We start from the raw sequence: 17997 nt of genomic DNA on the forward strand, positions 1-17997 counted from the left end.
TCCATTTTTTTTTTTTTTTTTTTTAAGGAGGGACTCCTCAAAGGTACTGCATTGCAAAACGCTTAGGGATTGCAAAGGTGCGTCTTGGGCACCCCCAATGTTTTGAGACAATATCATCAAAGAAGGCGGGAATGGGAAACACCCTCGCTGCTTTTGAGGACCTGTGGGTGCCAAAGGTGACCCGTGCTTCTGATGTTGCATTAGATTAGACATATCTTCCATATGCAAGGTTTCCCGCACCGACACAATCAGTGCATCCACTAGTGCCTTTTCATGTGCGGTTAGAGGAACAGAGGACTAATCCTCACTATCTGAGCACGCAGGGTGTGTGGACGCAGACCTTGAAGGGTAACTCCCATCCGCAGCGGCCGAATCAGACTCTGGATCTGAGACAGGGGAAACAGGTGAAGGCGTGGACGCTTTTTGCTAGCCTGTTTGCCCAGGACCAAATCCACTTTGGACACCAAGGACTCCAGGACCGCCATCAGATCAGTCAGTTTTAGGGCCCCAGAGGGCCCAACAGCCTCAGAGGGGATCAGCTGGTAAAACATGCAGGGACTCCGGACTAGCGGCTCCGGTACATACAGCCCGAACTATGTGCACACCATGCGGCAATCAGAAAGAGGAATATCCTTGTATCAGCACTAGAGGCCAAGGAGTGCTCCTACCGCTGAATCGCCGCCCATCTGACTCCAAAAACATGGCTGCCGCTATTTGCAATGAGAAACCAAAGGAAAATGGCCTCCGTGGCTACACAAATATGGCTGCCCAGCTGTAGCACACAAGGCTACAAGAAAATGACGGCACCACGCGGCTCCTAGAACCAGCAAAAAGGATCCCAACAGGTAGGGGGGCCCTGGCAGGTGCCCCAACCAGGTCCATCCCCCACCCGAGGAGCTATAGCATTGCCGCCGGCACTCTCCTCCCCACCCTCATAGCAGCACCCCATTCAACTTTAAAAGGTATTGGGGGGTTGTACTGGGTGTGTGTGTAGATGGGAGGCACAGGCCGCAAACCTGGGAGGGGAGCCCGGGGGTCCGACCATCCCAGGGAGGGGCCCACGTCCACCACAAAACCCACCAGGGGTAGAGGGGAGGGGACAGCTACTTACCACACCAGGAACAGGGTGGGTACCGCTCCAGACAGGACACTGCTCCATCGTAATGTGGGTGATGACGGCCAGGAGGAAACGCTGCAACTCAGGCCAAAGCCAGTTTATATGCGCCCTCGCAAGATGTTTAACTCTCAGGCCAGGCCCGTCGAGTGGGGCAATGTTGCAGCCGATCTAGAGCAGAACTGCGGTCTGCACGCGCGCCCTGGCTGGACTGGGGTATCCCTAAGGATCTAGATTATCCAGTTCGTCGGCCAGTCCGGCACTTGATTAAAGATTCTCACGGGAACAAAATATTAAAAAAGGCGGAAAAAATTCCATTCAAAAATAAAAAAATTGCCAAGACCAGAGATCCCAGCATGGAGCTAGGTCCCTACTCCTGACTAGGCAGGAAAAAAAAAACTGAATAGCTATAGCAGGAAGTGGGAGTATACCCCCAGGGACTGCCCCATAGGTGTGCGAAAGCTTTTTTTCTCTGTGTGTCCTACTCCTGTAGGGGGCAGTATAACCCTACATGATGAAGAGCTGTGTCCGTCAATGAACGAAAGAGAAAGTATATAATAGTACCTTGGGGAAATTTTCCTTTTTTTTTTCTTGTAATTGTATCAGGTATGTGGACAGTAATATAATGAAACCCACACACCAACTTTTCCTATTGAGATTGCTGGTGTCAGCACAGTGTTTACCAACTAGGGCCGGTTAAGCACAGGATAATTTCTGCTGGATGGCAAATTTTGGTATACTATGGTTTCTTCTGTTTTCTAGTGCCTTTCAAACAACTTTGAGTTCAATAGGAAAAAAAGATCCAAGCTTAAAGCGGTGTTCCAGCCTCCCCCTCCAAAAATTAAAAGTCAGCAGCTACACATACTGTAGCTGCTGACTTTTAATATTAGAACACTTACCTGTCCTGGAGTCTAGCGTTGTCGGCACCGCAGCGGATGTTTCCATCGGCTGTCAGGTGCTGCCGCCGCCATTGCCTGTAAGGGAACCCGGCAGTGAAGCCTTGCGACTTCCCGGCGGGTCCCTACTGCGCATGCGTGAAGCGCGCTGTGCACTCGGATTGGCTCGGCGAGGGGGGGGGGGGGGGGAGCCAAACTTCAGAGGGACCGCACCGCTGCGCCGTCTCCCGGAAGTGGAGAAGGGTACCTGTCAAAAACAAGTACCCATTCCCCCCTAAAAGGTGCCACATGTGGCATCGGAGGGGGGGAGGAAGCAAATAAGAAGTTCCACTTTTGGGTGGAACTCCGCTTTAAGGCTGGCCATATAAATGTCACTTATGGGTACCCCTGGGAGGCATACAGAACATCTGACATTAAAATTACCCATTGTCATTGAGATTTTCAATTTGCTTGAAAATAGCCAGGTGCCTTTCCTTTTCTCAAAAAGTTCACTGCATTGGCTCTGCTCCTGTCCATCAGTCAAGTCACACACCTGGATGGTTTCAGCCCTAAAATGACAGGCAGAGATGTCTCTGCATGACATTCTTTGATGGAAATATGTCAGTCTATGCCTAGCTTTAGAAAATGTAAAAAAAAGTGAACATACAAGGTGACGGGTAAGTATTTCAGTGTTATCTTCTTTGCACTGAATTAGGTTGATTTGTTGGGATAAATCTTGTATTCTTTGGTCAAAAGATTCCTTAAAAACAGTTTGTATTCTTCTCTGAATTAAACCGTCAACCTGGTAAAGGAAAATAAAAAAAAATTGTACAGGTTAGGAGGAGTAGTGCAAAAATATTAAAACCATTTACTTAGAGCTACACGATTAATCGTTAAAAAAATCTTAAAACAGCATGTCCTCGATCCTTATGCCCCGTACACACGTACCGATTGTCGGCCGTAAATATTCGGCCGACGACGATCAGCCGATTGTAGGCTTGTTAGTATGATGCTTCCGACAGCCGACAGCGCATTTTCGGCCGAACAGAATCTGTCGTGCAAGCATTAAAATTTTTGTTGGCCAACACCAGAACGGCCGATTGTTCGCCAGTCAGTACAGATTTTGGCCGACAGACAGCAGATTTGCAAGACTGGGCATGCTCAGAAAAGAAAAAACACACGGAAAGTTAACCATCACATGACATCACTTCTGCAGTTGGCTGTTGTTGGCCGACAAAATTTGTGTGCAGTCTTTTGCAGTTTTCAACAGACACGACAGCCCTGGACAAAAGACGGCCGATCGTTCGGCCGACGATCGGTACGTGTGTACGGGGCTTTACAGAGCCGTTCTCTGCTCACTCGCAGCTGTCAAAAAAAAACCAAGGCAAATGTTTATTGACATTGTTAAAGCTGCTAGATCACTATAAAAACACAATGCTTTACAGTGTAACATTTCGTTCTTTCAGGCTCCATTCACACCTGGGCGTTTTTGAGTGTTTTTCAGCTCCAAAAACGCTCAAAAAAAAGTTCCAAAAACACCCAACAAGTAAAACCCCATTCATTTAAATGGCCCCTGTTCACATCTGAGCATTTTGCAAAACGCCTGTAGCTGAAAAAAGTACATGAGCTTCTTTTTGGGCTGATTACCAGCGCTTTTGATAGAGGTCAATGCCTGCCTCCAAAAACGCCTGAAAAAAAAACGCCTGAAAATCGCGGTAAAACGCTACGCTCAAGTGTGAATGCAGCCTTAAATCAAAGGAATGAATTTCCGTCTGTGAGGGCAGTTTAACCTCTTAACCACTTTAGCCCCAGCCCTATTTCGGACACTTTTTGTTCACAAGTTAAAACCAGTATTTTTTCCTAGAAAACTACTTAGAACCCCCAAACATTATATATATTTTTTTAGCAAAGACTCTGGAGAATAAAATGTCGGTCATTGCAAAATTTTTTGTCACGCGGTATTTGCGCAGCGGTCTTTAAAACGCCATTTTTTTGGAAAAAATTTGAAAAATCACATTTCACTGCATTTAAAAAATACTAAACAGTAAAGTTAGCCCATTTTTTTTGTATATTGTGAAAGATGATGTCACGCCGAGTAAATAGATACCAAACATGTTACGGTTTAAAATTGCGCCCCCCCGTGGGATGGCGACAAACTACGGTCAATAGAGATCTCAATCTGCGACGCTTTAAATTTATTTAACGGTTACCAGTTTAGAGTTAGTGTGTAGCTCTTTTTTTTAAATTATTGCCCACGCTCTGGCGATCGCGGCGATACCTCACATGTGTGGTTTGAACAGCGATTTCATTTGCGGCTCGACTTGCGTATACGTTTTTTTTTGTGCGCGAGCTAACGGTGACGGGGACGGCTAAATTTTTTTTTTTTTTTTTCCTATTTATTTTTTCTTTTTTTTTAAACTTTATTACAGGTTTTTTAAAAAAAAAAAAAATCTGATCACTTTTATTGCTGTCACAAGCAATGTAAACATCCCTGGTGACAGCAATATGTCGTGACAGGTACACTTTATGGAGGGATCGAGGGTCTAAAAGACCCTAGACCCCTCCACTACACTTCCCTGTATGCAAAACGCCGAAAACGGCATTTTTGCATACAGCCGTTTTTCAAATCTGCCGCCTTTTGCAGCACAGTAACCCGGAAGTGACGTCATGGACGCCGCCTCCGGGTTACGTCATCGGAGACCCGATCGATGCCGTTTCCGGCATTCATCGGGACTCCATCCAGCCGGCGGACGTGCCGGCTGGGTGCTCGGGGCTCCCGGTGGGACGGTAGCCCCGAGCAAAGCCGCGGAAGGCGGCGGGAGGGGGGGGGACGTCCCCTCCCGCCCCCCCGGGTAACGATCGAGCGGCTCCCGAGCCGCATCGATCGTTACCGACGGAAAGCCGACCGTCGGCTTCAAACAACGGTACCGGGATGATGCCTCTAGCTAGAGGCATCATCCCGGTATAACCACTCAAAGTCAGCCGACGTAGAGGTTACGTGACTGGTAGTAAAGTGGTTAAAGACTAAGCCTTTTTCTGACACGTTGCTTTAAGCAGTGTCAGTTAAAGGCTTAAATAAGTTAAAATCAGTATTTTTTGCTAGAAAATTACTTTGAACCCCCAAAATATTTATTTTTTTAGCAGAGACGCAAGAGAATAAAATGGCAATCCTTGGAATCTTATGTCACACTGTATTTGCGCAGAAGTCTTTCACATGCAGTTTTTCGGGAAACCAAATGGATTTTTGTTTTACCGTAAAATCCTTTTCTCTGAGGTTCACTGACACACAGCTTCAAGTCTTCAGACCATTGGGCTTATGCTCCTGCTCTCTAGGAGTAGGACTAGGCGGAAACCTTTTTGGTTATGCCCCTGGGGCCGTCCCAGAGGGTATACCATCACTTCCTGCTGTAGGACTTCTAGTTTGTAACAAGCAGTGTCAGAAGAACAATTTACTCAACCCCAAAAGAGGGGCGGGTGCTGTGTCTGTCAGTGAACCTCTGAGAAAAGGGTTTATGGTAAGAAAAAAAATCCAGTTCTCTTTCATTCACTGACGGACACAGCATCAAGTCTTCAGACCATTGGGATGTCCAAAAGCAGTGCAACATGAGGGGTGGGAGAAAACACAGCAAACGCAGAATTCCCAACAAGGCTAAACATAGCCAACCAGGTAACAACAGGAGCTTAACTAGGAACAACTGGAGCTCACCATCAGAAAAAAAAAAAAAAATGTCATCCTCAAGAAGCGGAAGCCTCTGCAACCGCAGCCTGCAAAACTTGTGGCCAAAGGCCGCATCCGAAGATGCAAGTACATCCACTTTATAAACATTTTGTGAAAAGGTGCACAGACAACCAGGTGGCCACCTTGCAAACCTGAACCACTGACGCCTGATGGCGGAAGGCCCATGAGGCACTAAGTGCCCTCGTAGAATGAAGAAAGAAAGGGAAAGAAGAAACCTGACCTAATGCAGTAGGCCTGCACCACCTTCTGCCTGATCTACTTGGAAATGGTCGCAGCAGATGCCAGCCTGCCCATGATGATGTCCATCCGTAAGAGAAAAAAAAAAAATCGATTTCCGAATTGGTTCACTCACCGCCAGGTAAACCCGAATCACTCTTACCACATCCAAGTAAGGTAAGGCAATTTTCTTAGGATGATTAGGCTTAGGACATAAGGATGGTAGCACAATGTCCTCATTAAAATGAAACCCCGGGACAACCTTAGGAAGGAACGCCTGACACTGTCGTAACACCACTTTGTCCCTATGAATCACCAAGTAAGGTGACCGACAGGACAACGCAGCCAACTCCGACACGTGATGTCCAGAAGTAATAGCTACTAAGAGACACTTTCTGCGACAAGAGTGAGCAGAGGAATTTTTCAAAGGGAGGCCTTTGAAGCACTGACAGAACCAAATTGAGATGCCACGGAGGTACCATGGTTTGCATTGGAGGAACCAGATGGTGATCTTCCTGCACAAAAGGTGTGAACCAAGAATTTCGCTGCCAATAGCTTTTGGAAAAAAAATAGCCAAGGCAGAAATATGGCCGACTGAGACGATCGATGGTTGGACAACAGGAGCAGAACAGCCTCTTGTAGCTTCAGTAGTTTTGTCTGAAGAAGAAACACCCGGGCTGAAACTGAATCCAGCGTCAGACCCATGTAGCCCAGCTTTGTAGACAGAGCCAATGCTGATTTCTGAAAATTCAGTCTTCACCCGAACTCCTGCAGAGTTCACACCGTAATGTCCAAGTCAGCACGCAGAAGCAGATCGTCAAGGTAACCTAGTACCCCGATCCCCTTCTACCGTAACAAGGCCAACACTGGGGCCAAAACCTTTGTGAACCCTCGAGTAGCTGAAGCGAGACCAAAGGGTAACACCATCAATTGAAAGTGCTCCTCGCCCACTGCAAAACGAAGAAAACGCTGATGCCAGACATATTTTGGAATATGAAGGTAAGCGTCCTTGAGTTAGATAGAAGCCATCAGATCTCCTTGATGAAGAAAAGCTACTAATGTGCGGATGGACTCACTCCGAAATTTTTGAACCAGCACAAAGTGGTTCAGAGCCTTGAGATCAAAGGTCCGACAAACCTTGCCTTCCTTCCTGGGAACCGTAAACCGATTTAAATAAAAACCTTGGAAACGTTCCGACTCTGGAACAGACACTATAACTCCTTGTGCTAACAGGTCCTGCACTGCTCCATAGAGGCCCTGTAGCTGCTCTGGAGACAGGCGTAAGTTGAAAGGAAAGAACCTTGGCGGAGGCAAGGACCAAAACTCGATCTTGTAACCGAACCAGTCCCTGGACCCACTTTTCCTGAAAGAGCAAGGTCCAGGGATTCGGAAAAAGATGATTTCCCCCCCACCCCAGATGCTGGTGAGGGCGTGCCTTCAGGCTGGGGAAGGCTTGTCTGCGCAACCAGACGCGCCTGCTTTGGACTTCCTATTCCAGGGTCTCTTGGAGCCTTCCACAAAGTTTACGGGTGGATCTTGAGCCCTTTTCCTGTGATCCAGGCAGACAAAAGGGCCGCTTGTGAGCCTAAAAGAAGGGACCCCTCTTACGGCAAGGTTCCTTGCCCTTAGCAGCCTGTGGAAGAAAAGTACCCTTGCCTCATGTAAAGGCCCTTAATGATCTCTTCCATGGAGGCACCGAACAAACAGTCACCTACAAAGGGAAGATTATTCAGTACCTTTTTAGAAGCCTGGTCAGCTGACCAGTACTTCAACCAGATCATGCGGCGAAGGATCACCACAGAAACCCTGCCCGCCAGGGAGGCTGCATTCAGGGATGTATCACAAATCTACTGAAATCCTTGGATCATCTGATCCGCCAGGTCCCCCAGCTCAGAAGGATATTGACTCCCCTCCAGATCCTGGTGCAAAATCTTAGTCCATTCCGTTTTGTTAAGGGCTGGGCTACCAAGGGGATAGCAAATACCGGTCTTAAAACTGAACCAGCCACAGTGAAAAAGGTACCTGACCAGAGCCTCTGCTCTTTTGTCCACGGGATCCTTAAAAGACATGGAATCTTGCATTCGCAAAAGTGTAGTCTTATTCAGCCTGGAAACCTGACAGTTAACCGACGGTGGAACCGTCAGTTTCTTCGGAAAAAACTCCTCAAAAGGGATATCTTTTAGCAAAAGGCTTCGGTATTCCAACCATGCATTTCGGTGAACTCCACTGATTAGTGACAATCTCGTCAAAATAGGCAGGAAATGTAAAAACCTTATTCACCTTGGAAGCTTTGCGGGTGCCAAATTGCACCAGCGTCGCCGACTCAGTAGCAGCCGAGTCCTCCAACTTAGTTTCCCGCACTGGTACAATCAGGGCCTCCACCAGCGCTTTTTCATGTGCGGCTCCAGAGGAGGACGACTCAGCCTCACTATTCGAGCACTCAGCATGCGTGGACGCAGACCCAGTGGGCTGACACTCGTCCGCAGCGGCCAAATCCACCTCAGAATCTGAAGAAGCAGAGGATACAGGTGAAGGTGGGGGCGCTTCTTGCCAGGTCTCCTTTGCCATATCTACTTTGGCTACTAGTGACTGCAGGGCTGCCATCATGGCTGCCATGGCAGACTGAGACCCAGAGGGTCCCGCAGCTTCCAGGAGTGGATCATGTGGTGAAACAAGCTCCCCAGACTCCATGACCATGAAGGGTTAAGCGGAACCGCTGCTCAGCAATGAAAAAATAGAATTTTTGTAAGAACTTAGCGAAAAACTATTTTTTCTGAGTCCTCTGACAGACGCAGCCACTTCATAGTTTCCTCACAAATGGGTAATGCGCCACCTACAGGAGTAGACTAGGCAGTGAAATTATTTTGAAAAACTTTTCACTAGACACACTCTTAGGGGCTGTCCCCTTAGACATTACCCTCCGACACATCCAGCTTACTAATCAGTTTCGTAGCAAGCAGTGAAGGAAAAAGACAACCAAACTCAAATAGAGGGGCGGGGCTGCTTCTGTCAGAGGACTCAGAGAAAATAATTTTACGGTAAGTTCTTACAAAAATTCTATTTTCTCTTACTTCCTCTGACAGATGCAGCCACTACATAGTTTCCTCACAAATAGGATGTCCCAAAGCAGCGTAGGCATGAGGGGTAGGAAGAAACGCAACCACTAAACGGTAACGATCCATCAAGGCCAGAAAAAAAAACGTGGCCAACAGAAGCTCAACCAACAGGAGCCAACCCCAAAAAGAGAAAAAACAAGCCTCTTCAGCAAACAGCAGCCTGCAAAACCTTGCGGACAAAGGAAGCATCCGAGGATGCCAATAAGTCAATCTTGTAGAATTTTGTAAAAGTGTGGACAAAACGACCAGGTCACCGCCTTGCACACCTGAGCCACAGAAGCCTGATGGCGAAAAGCCCAAGAGGCACTTGTAGAATGTGCCCTCACAGAAAAAGGAGGAACCTGACCCTTCAGTGAATAGGCCTGAACAATAGTCTGTCTGATCCACTTTGAAATGGTTGTAGCGGATGCAGCCGAACCCTTACAATGTCCTTCCGGAAGGACAAACAGGGAATCAGACTTCCAAAAGGATTCTGTGGCTATCAGGTAAACCCTGACTGCCTGGACCACATCCAAAGTATGCAGAGCAAATTCCTTGGGGTGCTTGGGCTTCGCACAAAGCGAAGGCACCACAATCTCTTCATTGAGGTGGAAAGCAGACACCACCTTAGGAAGAAAAGATAAGTTGGGTCACAGAACTTATCCCTATGAACGACCAGATAAGGTGAACGGCAAGACACCGCCCCCAACTCAGACACCCTGCGAGCAGAGGTGATAGCCACCAGAAAGTCAACCTTCTGGGACAACACAGGCAGAGAAACTTCTCCGATATTCTCAAATGGAGGTCGTTGCAAAGTGGCCAAAACCAAATTCAGATCCCACGGAGGCAAGGGAGATCTCCTTGGAGAAGCCAGATGACGCACCCCTTGAACAAAGGTGCGAATTAAGGAATTTGTTGCCAAGGGACGCTGGAAGGAAATGACCAAGGCCAACACCTGATCCTTAAGGGTGCCCAAAGCCAAATGTTGCTCCACACCTTTCTGCAAGAAAGCCAAGACCCTCGCCACCGAAAGGGAACGAGGATGCAACCCTTGCGACTCACACCAGGCAATATACGCCTTTCAGGTACGATGATAAATCTTCCTGGAGGTAGCCTTCCAAGCCCTCAACAAGGTAGGAATCACAACCTCTATCTCTCAAAACCTGGCTTTCAACAGCCACGCCGTTAAAGCCAGAGACCGTAAAGCAGGGTGGAAGATCGGCCCTTGAGAAAGTAGATCTTCCCGCAGAGGCAGCCGCGAGGGAGGCTCGATGACCATCCTTACAAGGTCCGCGTAACAAGACCGACGAGGCCAGTCCGTAGCCACCAGAATCACCTGCACCTGTTCCAATTAGGCTTGTGACGGTATCAGATTTTCATGCTGCGATTAATTGATTAAGGTTTTGCCACGGTATACTGTATTATCACGGTATTCAATTATTAAATTTAAATTATTAAATTTCTACCTCACTTGAATTTCATTGCTGAATTTAGGGGCTTTGGTTCACTTAAGCACATTATTATATAGTCAGTCAGTACAGACTCTGTGAACCAGGCCTAAAATAGGTCATCAAGCAGTGTCTGGCCTAACTGGTAATAACTGGTCCTGGCGCTCGGCTCCAATCCGATGGCCTGGTCATTAAGAGGGCAAATCCTTGTGTTCAAGAAGTGGTTAAACCTGAAGGAGGTGTTATTTATAAATTACTTTACTATTGCTTTAGGCCTGGTTCACATGTATGCGGGTTGGCGGCCCACATTAGCACAGGCATAGCAGCCCATTGATTTGAACGGGCTGCTATGCCCTCATTTTCCGCAGAAAAAAGGTGCATGCAGCATTTTTTTTTTAAATTCAGTGGCCTTGAAATCCATCCTGCTTTTGCACCATGCGACTTACCTGCAGTTCCTGCTCTGGCAAGCTTTCTGCGTTTTTTGTATACGTGGGCACGGCATTTAAAAACACAGTTTGCGTGTGCAGCAACTGCAGGTAAGTCGCATGGTGCAAAAGAAGGATGGATTTCATGGCCACTGCATTTTTTTAAATTCTGCATGCACCTTTTTTCAGCCGAAAATGCAGGCATAGCAGCTCAAGCCCATTCAAATCAATGGGCTGCTATGCCTGTGCAAATGTGGTGCCCCAACCCGCATACATGGGAACCAGGCCTAAAGCAATAGTAAAGTCATTAATAGATAAAAACACTGGTCCTCCTGCAGGTTTAACCACTTCTGGACGGCAAGGATTTGCCCCTTTAAAGACCAGGCCATCGGATCAGAGCGCCAGGACCAGTCATCACCAGGTAGGCTAGACACTGCTTGATGGCTATATAATAATGTAATGTGGGCTGCTATGCGCGTGTGTGTGTGTGTGTGTGTATATATATATATATATAATATCTATCTAATTCTATCTGCAGAAACTTGCTTGTATTAGCAGAGTTTCCGTGTCTGAGCCCTGGAAAAAGCATGTGGGTGTGTGCTGAGTGGGAGCCGTCTGATTGGTTACAGGGAGGAGCTAAGTCTCTCACTCTAGGATCATATTACCAGAGCTGTTTCTATTGAGTTAGTGAACTGTGAGTGAATGAGTCATCCAGCTCACTGAAAATGTATCAATTCTAAAGTCAGGCAGACTTGAGGAGCAGAGAAACTCGGTATTTTAAAAATGCCACAACAATAATACCGTGGGTATGCAATGCCGCGATATATCGAATTACCGAAAACCGGCATATATCTAGTTCCAATGCCACCTGTTCCAATGCCAATCTGCGGAGGAACTTGGACAACATTTGAATCAGAGGAAAGGCATAAATCAGCCGATACCGGTGCCAAGGCACCACCAACGCATCCCTGACGTTCACCAGAGGATCTCAAGCCTTGGCCACGAACCTGTCCACCTTTATGTTGAGACGAGATGCGAACAGATCCATGTCCGGTGTGCCCCACTGGGCACACAAGAGGCAAAACACCTCCAGATGCAGGGACCATTCCCCCTGATCCAAGGACTGACGACTGATAGTCCGCCTGCCAGTTCCCCACTCCAGGAATGTGAACAGCGGAGAGAGCTGGAACTTGCGCCTCGGCCCAAGTCAGAATCTCGGCCACTTCCCTGGCCGCCCGGGCACTCCTGGTGCCCTCTTGGTGACTGATTTAAGCCACAGCCGTGGCATTGTCGGTTTGAATCTGAACCGGGTGACCGTGCAACCGAGACGCCCAATGTAGCAGGCAGAGTTTTATTGCCCTGAGCTCCAGGACATTTACCGGCAAGGAAGATTCCTCCCTTGACCACACACCTTGGGCACAAAGAGTGCCCAGAACTCCACCCCAGACTGTCAGGCTGGCATCCGTGGTGATAACTGTCCACAAAAGCAGCAGAAAGAACCTGCCCTGGCTCAGAGCGGGCGACAGAAGCCACCACGAAAGCTCCGACCTCAAGAGACAGTTCAAACAAACCATGCTGTCCAAGGGCTGAGGGTCCTTGTACCATTTTACAAAAGGTTACGCTTGCAGAGTCCTTGTGTGAAACTGGGCAAACAGGATCGCCTTGAAGGCCGACACCAACAGCCCCAGGAACCGCATGCAGGTACGCAGGGAGGAGAGATCGCTATCCCGAGGACTCTGATCTTCCCCCGCAAGGTCTGAAGTTTCTCCTCCGGGAGGAAAAAACTTTCACTTGAGCGGAGTCCAAGACCATGCCTAGATAATTCAGACGCACTGACGGGGTCAGTGCCGACTTCCCGACATTAATGGTCCACCCGAACTCCTGGAGCGTGTGAACCGTGAGTGTCAGATCGTCCGACAGAGTGGCACATGAGCTTGCCCATAGCAGGAGATCGTCCAGATAACTGAGGACCGCAATCCTATTCTTGCGCAGCAGAGTCAGCACAGGGGTCAAAACTTTGGTGAAGACCCTGGGAGCCAAAGGTAGACCAAAGGGTAATGCCACAAATTGAAAATGTTCCTCCGTTACAGCAAAGCAGAGAAACCGCTGGGGACCTTCGTAGTTAGGCATGTGCAAGTACACATCCTTTAAATCGATGAGGCCAGGAGATCCGGAACTTCTGCACCCGTACAACGTGGTTCAGATATTTGAGGTCCATGATAGGACGTACCGTGCGTGCCCTCCTTCCTGGGTACCGTGAACAGGTTTGAGTAGAAGCCTCGAAACCTGTCCCGCTGAGGAACCGGGACAATGACGCCCTGTGCAAGAAGATCGTGCACAGCCCCCTTGAGATCCCTTAAACGATCCGGGGACAGATTCGATGGAAAGTACCTGCCTGCTGGACGAGATCAAATTTTCGATCTTGTACCCTGTATGAATCAGTTTGTGAACCCATTTGCCCTGAATCAGAGACGTCCAGGGTTCCTGAAAGTAATGCAGATGTCCCCGCACCCCTGAGCCAGATGAGGGCCTTCCTTCATGCGGAGGAAGACATGGCCGCAGCACCGGACTGACCGACCTTGGGCTTACCTGACCAAGCCTTCCTGTTTCTGCCGGAGGCCTTGAACGATTTCCCTTTTTCCTGCTCCCCCCTGAGGCACAAAAAAGCCCCCGTTGAGCCTTAAAAGGAGGGACCCCGCTGACCGCGGGGTGCCTTGCCATCCGCGGACTGGGGCAGAAGAGTACTCCTACCCCCTGTGAGACCCTTGATCATCTCATCCAAGGAGACACCAAAAAGGCGTTCCCCCAAAAAGGGGAGATCAGACGCGGTCTTATTAAGAGGCTTGGTCCGCCGACCAGCTCGTCACCAGATCATGTGGCGAATATCAAGCCCCACCGCAGACAGACAATCTCGCGACCAGGGGAGCCTCATCCAGGGCCGCGTCACACAGATACGCCATCGCCATTTGGTCTGTGCGCTCGATGAGAGTCGGGGGAACAGACTCCGCCAGCAGGTTGCTCTTAAACACCTTAATCCATTTCGTGATCGTCTGAGAGACCAGCACGGGAACAAACACAGGCTTAAGGAGCGAGCCCGCCCCAAAACAATATGGTGATACCACCTCTCTCCTGCGCTTAGAATCCAAGCTCCCCGACCACACTTCCCACGGGACTCACATATGGCAATCGGATGGCGAGAGTCTTGCTGCCCAAAAAGGACTGGTGGCGGGAAAGAATCCAGGCGCCTGTCCACCGGGTCCTTTAAACACCAGGGAGTCCTCCATGAGAACCACCGTAGATTTATTCAACCGGGAGACAGTGTGGTCCACTTTAGGGGACACCGTCCGAGTGGAAACGGCGTCTGCAAAAGGACAGTGACGCTGAAAACGCTTAGGCACTGCCAGCATGTGCTTAATGCGCTGCCATTGCTTGTTCACAGTCTTGTGAAACTCCTTGGGGCAAGGAAACCCTGACCTGACTTCTGGACTTTGCGGGAGCCGAAGACAACCCACTTCCCTGACTGTGTGGGCTCAGCATCCAAATGTAATGTTTCCCTCACTGAATGAATCAGTGCCTCCACAAGCGCGCATTCTCGCGACGCAGCGGAGGAGGACTCATCCTCCTCACCGTCTGACTGGTAGGACAGAGATCCCTCCGGGAGGGTGTTGTCCATGACAACCAAATCAGGTCCTGAAGGACTGATAGGGCATCTGTTACTAGCATTGACTTAGTTTATCCACCTCGAAAGCTAAAGTTTTTAAGGCTGCAGACAGACACCAGAGAAGGTGATCCAGAGAGTCCGGATGCACAAATAAAGGCAGTAGGGGAATATTCACCCTGGGACTCCATGTTGCATAAAGTGAAAAAAATGAGTACACTGGCACTTTAAATCGCGATCCGCACCGCAATGCCGCGCTACAGCCGGAGTTCCCCTTTAATGCTACTAAGTATCCTGACAGGATCAAGGTATGTCTGAGGAATGCCCCAAGGATTAAAAAACCTTTATTGTGCCAGAAAACCTGAGAAGCAGCCAGTCTGCCTGCAGTCTTCAGCGTGAGTAAGGAGAGGAAGTGACGAAACAGCACTAGAGGCCGATGGCTAGAACAAAATGGTGCCCATTAGAAAGCATAGGAAACACTGGGGAAATGGCTGCTGCCCATACAGCGTGGTTGCCCACTCTAAAGATGGCGCTCGAAAACGGTGACAAGCCTCAAGAAAATGGCTGCTGCCCTCACAGCAAGTCAGCCTGATGCCCACAGCCAAAACGGCGTCCGAAAACTGCGCCAATCATACAGGAAACCCAGGAATGAGGCCACCGCAGGGATCCACCTAGGGGGACCCCCCCTGGACAAGGTAAGAACCCCAAGACCCCCCCCTTAGGCGTCAGACGTCGCTAAAGCGCCCCCAGCGGGAGCGGGGAGGGTAGGACCGTCCGGATAGGCCTGGGGGATCTTTGCAGAGACACAGCCTGACATCCCCAGGAGAGGACCCCATCTTCCCCTCAGATGACTGTCACAGCGACACAGGGTACGCAACATCACTCATCATACCATAGACCGGGGGGCTCCGCTCTGAAGCAGCTCACCTCTCACCCTAAGTGGGGGTGCTGTCAGCCAAGAGAGTATGCTGCAACTCAGGGCGCTCCAGGTTGATGCGTCCTATAGATGCATCCGTTCGCAGGCTCGTCCCCATCCGTCGGGGCGAGGCCTGGGCAGACCACAACCTGTACACGCTCGTAGGCCGGGCAGGTAGACAACAAGGATCTATATTATACACAGTGTGAAACCTCAGCTTGGCTGTCGCTTGTAGTTCAGCAGGGAGGATCCCCCCCTAGCGATAGTGAGTAAGGAAAAATAAACAAACATTTCTCAAAGAAAATAAAAAACTGAGACCGGAGTCCCAGCAGGGAAACCTAGGTCCGCTCCTAACACTAGGCAGCAAGAAACTGATTAGTAAGCTGGCTGTGTCTGGGGGGTAATGTCTAAGGGGACAGCCCCTAAGGGTGTGTCTAGTGAAAAGTTTTTCTAAATAGTTTCACTGCCAAGTCTACCCATTTGTGAGGAAAACTATGAAGTGGCTGCGTCTGTCAGAGGATGCAAGAGAAACTGGATTTTTGTAAAAACCTACCGTAAAATCCTTTTCTCTGAAGATCGACAGACGCAGATCCATCTAGTCAGAGACTATAGGGTTATGCTCCTCCTATCAGGAATAGGCACTAGGCAAGAAAAAAAGCTTAACCAAACCTATGGGGGCTGTCCCTGCAGGCATAACCCCACACACCCTGCTATCATCAAGCAGTTAAGTTGCAAGCAGTGTTTAGAATAGAAAAAAACCCATTCACTCAGAAGTAGAGGGGCGGGTGCTGCGTCTGTCGAACTTCAGAGAAAAGGATTTTATGGTAAGTTCTTACAAAAAAAAACTGAATTTTTGTAAAATCTTACCTGTAAAATTCCTTTCTCTGAGTCCTCCGACAGTCGCCGCCCTCTTCATATTCGTCACAATGGGGTATTAGACTTTGCTCCGAAGGAGTAGCTAGGCAACAGAATATGTCAATATAAAAGTTTTAACACATCCCACCCCCAGGGGGTGGTCCCCTCAGTCAATACCCTCCCACTTCCTGTATCCATACTCCAGTTTCAGTGGAATAGCAGTAGAGAGTACAAACAACCCCAAAAGAGGGGCGGGGGCGGCGACTGTCGGAGGACTCAGAGAAAGGAATTTTACAGGTAAGATTTTACAAAAATTCTGTTTTCTCTTACCTCCTCCGACAGTCGCCGCCCTCTTCATATTCGTCACAATGGGGACGTCCCAAAGCAGTGCAAACATGAGGGGTGGGAAACGCAGCCGCGCCCAAGGCAACGCCGTCTCCACAGCAGAGAAAGGAAGGAAACCAAAGGAAGGAAACCATCTGGGCAACAGAAGAAAAAAAAAAAAAACTTGCTCAACAGAAGCAAAAATCCCAGGAAAACAAAAAACCCAGGGATAACAACATGTATCCCAAACAGCCAAGGAGCCCATACAAGAGGCTCTAAGGAACTGCCGCACTAAGAACCTTGCGGCCAAAGGAAGCATCTGCCGATGCCTGAACATCCACTCTGTAGAATCTTGTGAAGTCGCCGCCTTACACACCTGGGCCACAGAAGCCCCATGACGACAGGCCCAAGACGTACTCAGAGACCTTGTAGAGTGCGCCTTCACAGGCACAGGGGGAACTTTCCCCTTCAAAGCATAGGCCTGTTCCACAGTCTGTCTGATCCATTTGGCAATGGTAGAGGCCGATGCAGCCAAGCCCTTCCGAGGTCCCTCAGGAAGGACAAACAAGGAATCCGACTTGCGGAAAGATTCAGTCGATTTCAGGTAAACCCTAATCGCCCGAACAACATCCAAGGAATGCAGCTCCACCTCCTTCGGATGCTTGGGCTTCGCGCAGAGCGAAGGCAGGACAATATCCTCATTGATGTGAAAATCCGAAACCCTCTTCGGAAGAAAAGTAGGGATAGGTCGCAAGACCACCTTATCTAGATGAAGGACCAGATACGGAGACTTGCATGACAAAGCTGCCCCAGCTCCGAAACCCTGCGAGCCGAAGTGATCGCCACCAAAAAAGCGACTTTTTTGGACAACATGGACAACGAGATCTTCCTGATCTGTTCAAAGGGAGCATGTTGCAGCACGGACAGAACAAGATTCAAGTCCCAAGGAGGTAAAGGCTCCCTCCTAGGAGGGACCAGATGTCGCACCCCTTGAACAAAGGTACTAACCAAAGAGTTAGACGCCACAGGACGTTGAAAAAGAACGGCCAGCGCAGACACCTGACCCTTGACCGTAGCCAGCGGCTAAAGCTGGTCGACACCCGTCTGAAGGAAGGACAACACCCTAGACACCGAGTTAGTGCGAGGTGAAAACCCCCTGGACTCACACCAGGCAAAATAGGCCTTCCAAGTACGGAGATAGACCTTCCCCGAGGAAGACTTCCTCGCGTTAATCAAAGTGTGAATGACCTCCGGAGAGAGACCCCTATCCTTCAGGACCTCGGTTTCAACAGCCAGGCCGTCAAAGCCAGCGACTGTAAAGCAGGATGGAAT

At 49.1% G+C, this 17997-nt stretch overlaps 2 protein-coding genes across 3 annotated transcripts in view; one reads left to right on the forward strand and one right to left on the reverse strand.

Moving 5' to 3' along the window:
• Positions 1–10023, forward strand: part of EMP2 (epithelial membrane protein 2) — a 594685-nt gene extending 584662 nt beyond the window's left edge. The window contains exon 5 of the mRNA XM_082260705.1: positions 10012–10023. The gene's annotated coding sequence lies outside the window, so the exon portion shown is untranslated. The remainder of the gene's footprint in view (positions 1–10011) is intronic.
• The window catches only part of ATF7IP2 (activating transcription factor 7 interacting protein 2), a 564057-nt gene that overhangs the window by 360148 nt on the left and 185912 nt on the right, over positions 1–17997 (reverse strand). Inside the window, exon 4 of one of the 2 annotated variants that reach the window (XM_082260702.1) lies at positions 2657–2791. The exons of the other annotated variant lie outside the window; for it this stretch is intronic. Coding sequence (XP_082116828.1) covers positions 2657–2791 — 135 coding nt within the window. The remainder of the gene's footprint in view (positions 1–2656; positions 2792–17997) is intronic. 2 annotated transcript variants of the gene reach the window in all.

This window comes from Pelophylax lessonae, assembly GCF_965119305.1.
Source record: "Pelophylax lessonae genome assembly, chromosome: 6".
Taxonomy (NCBI): Eukaryota; Metazoa; Chordata; class Amphibia; order Anura; family Ranidae; genus Pelophylax; species Pelophylax lessonae.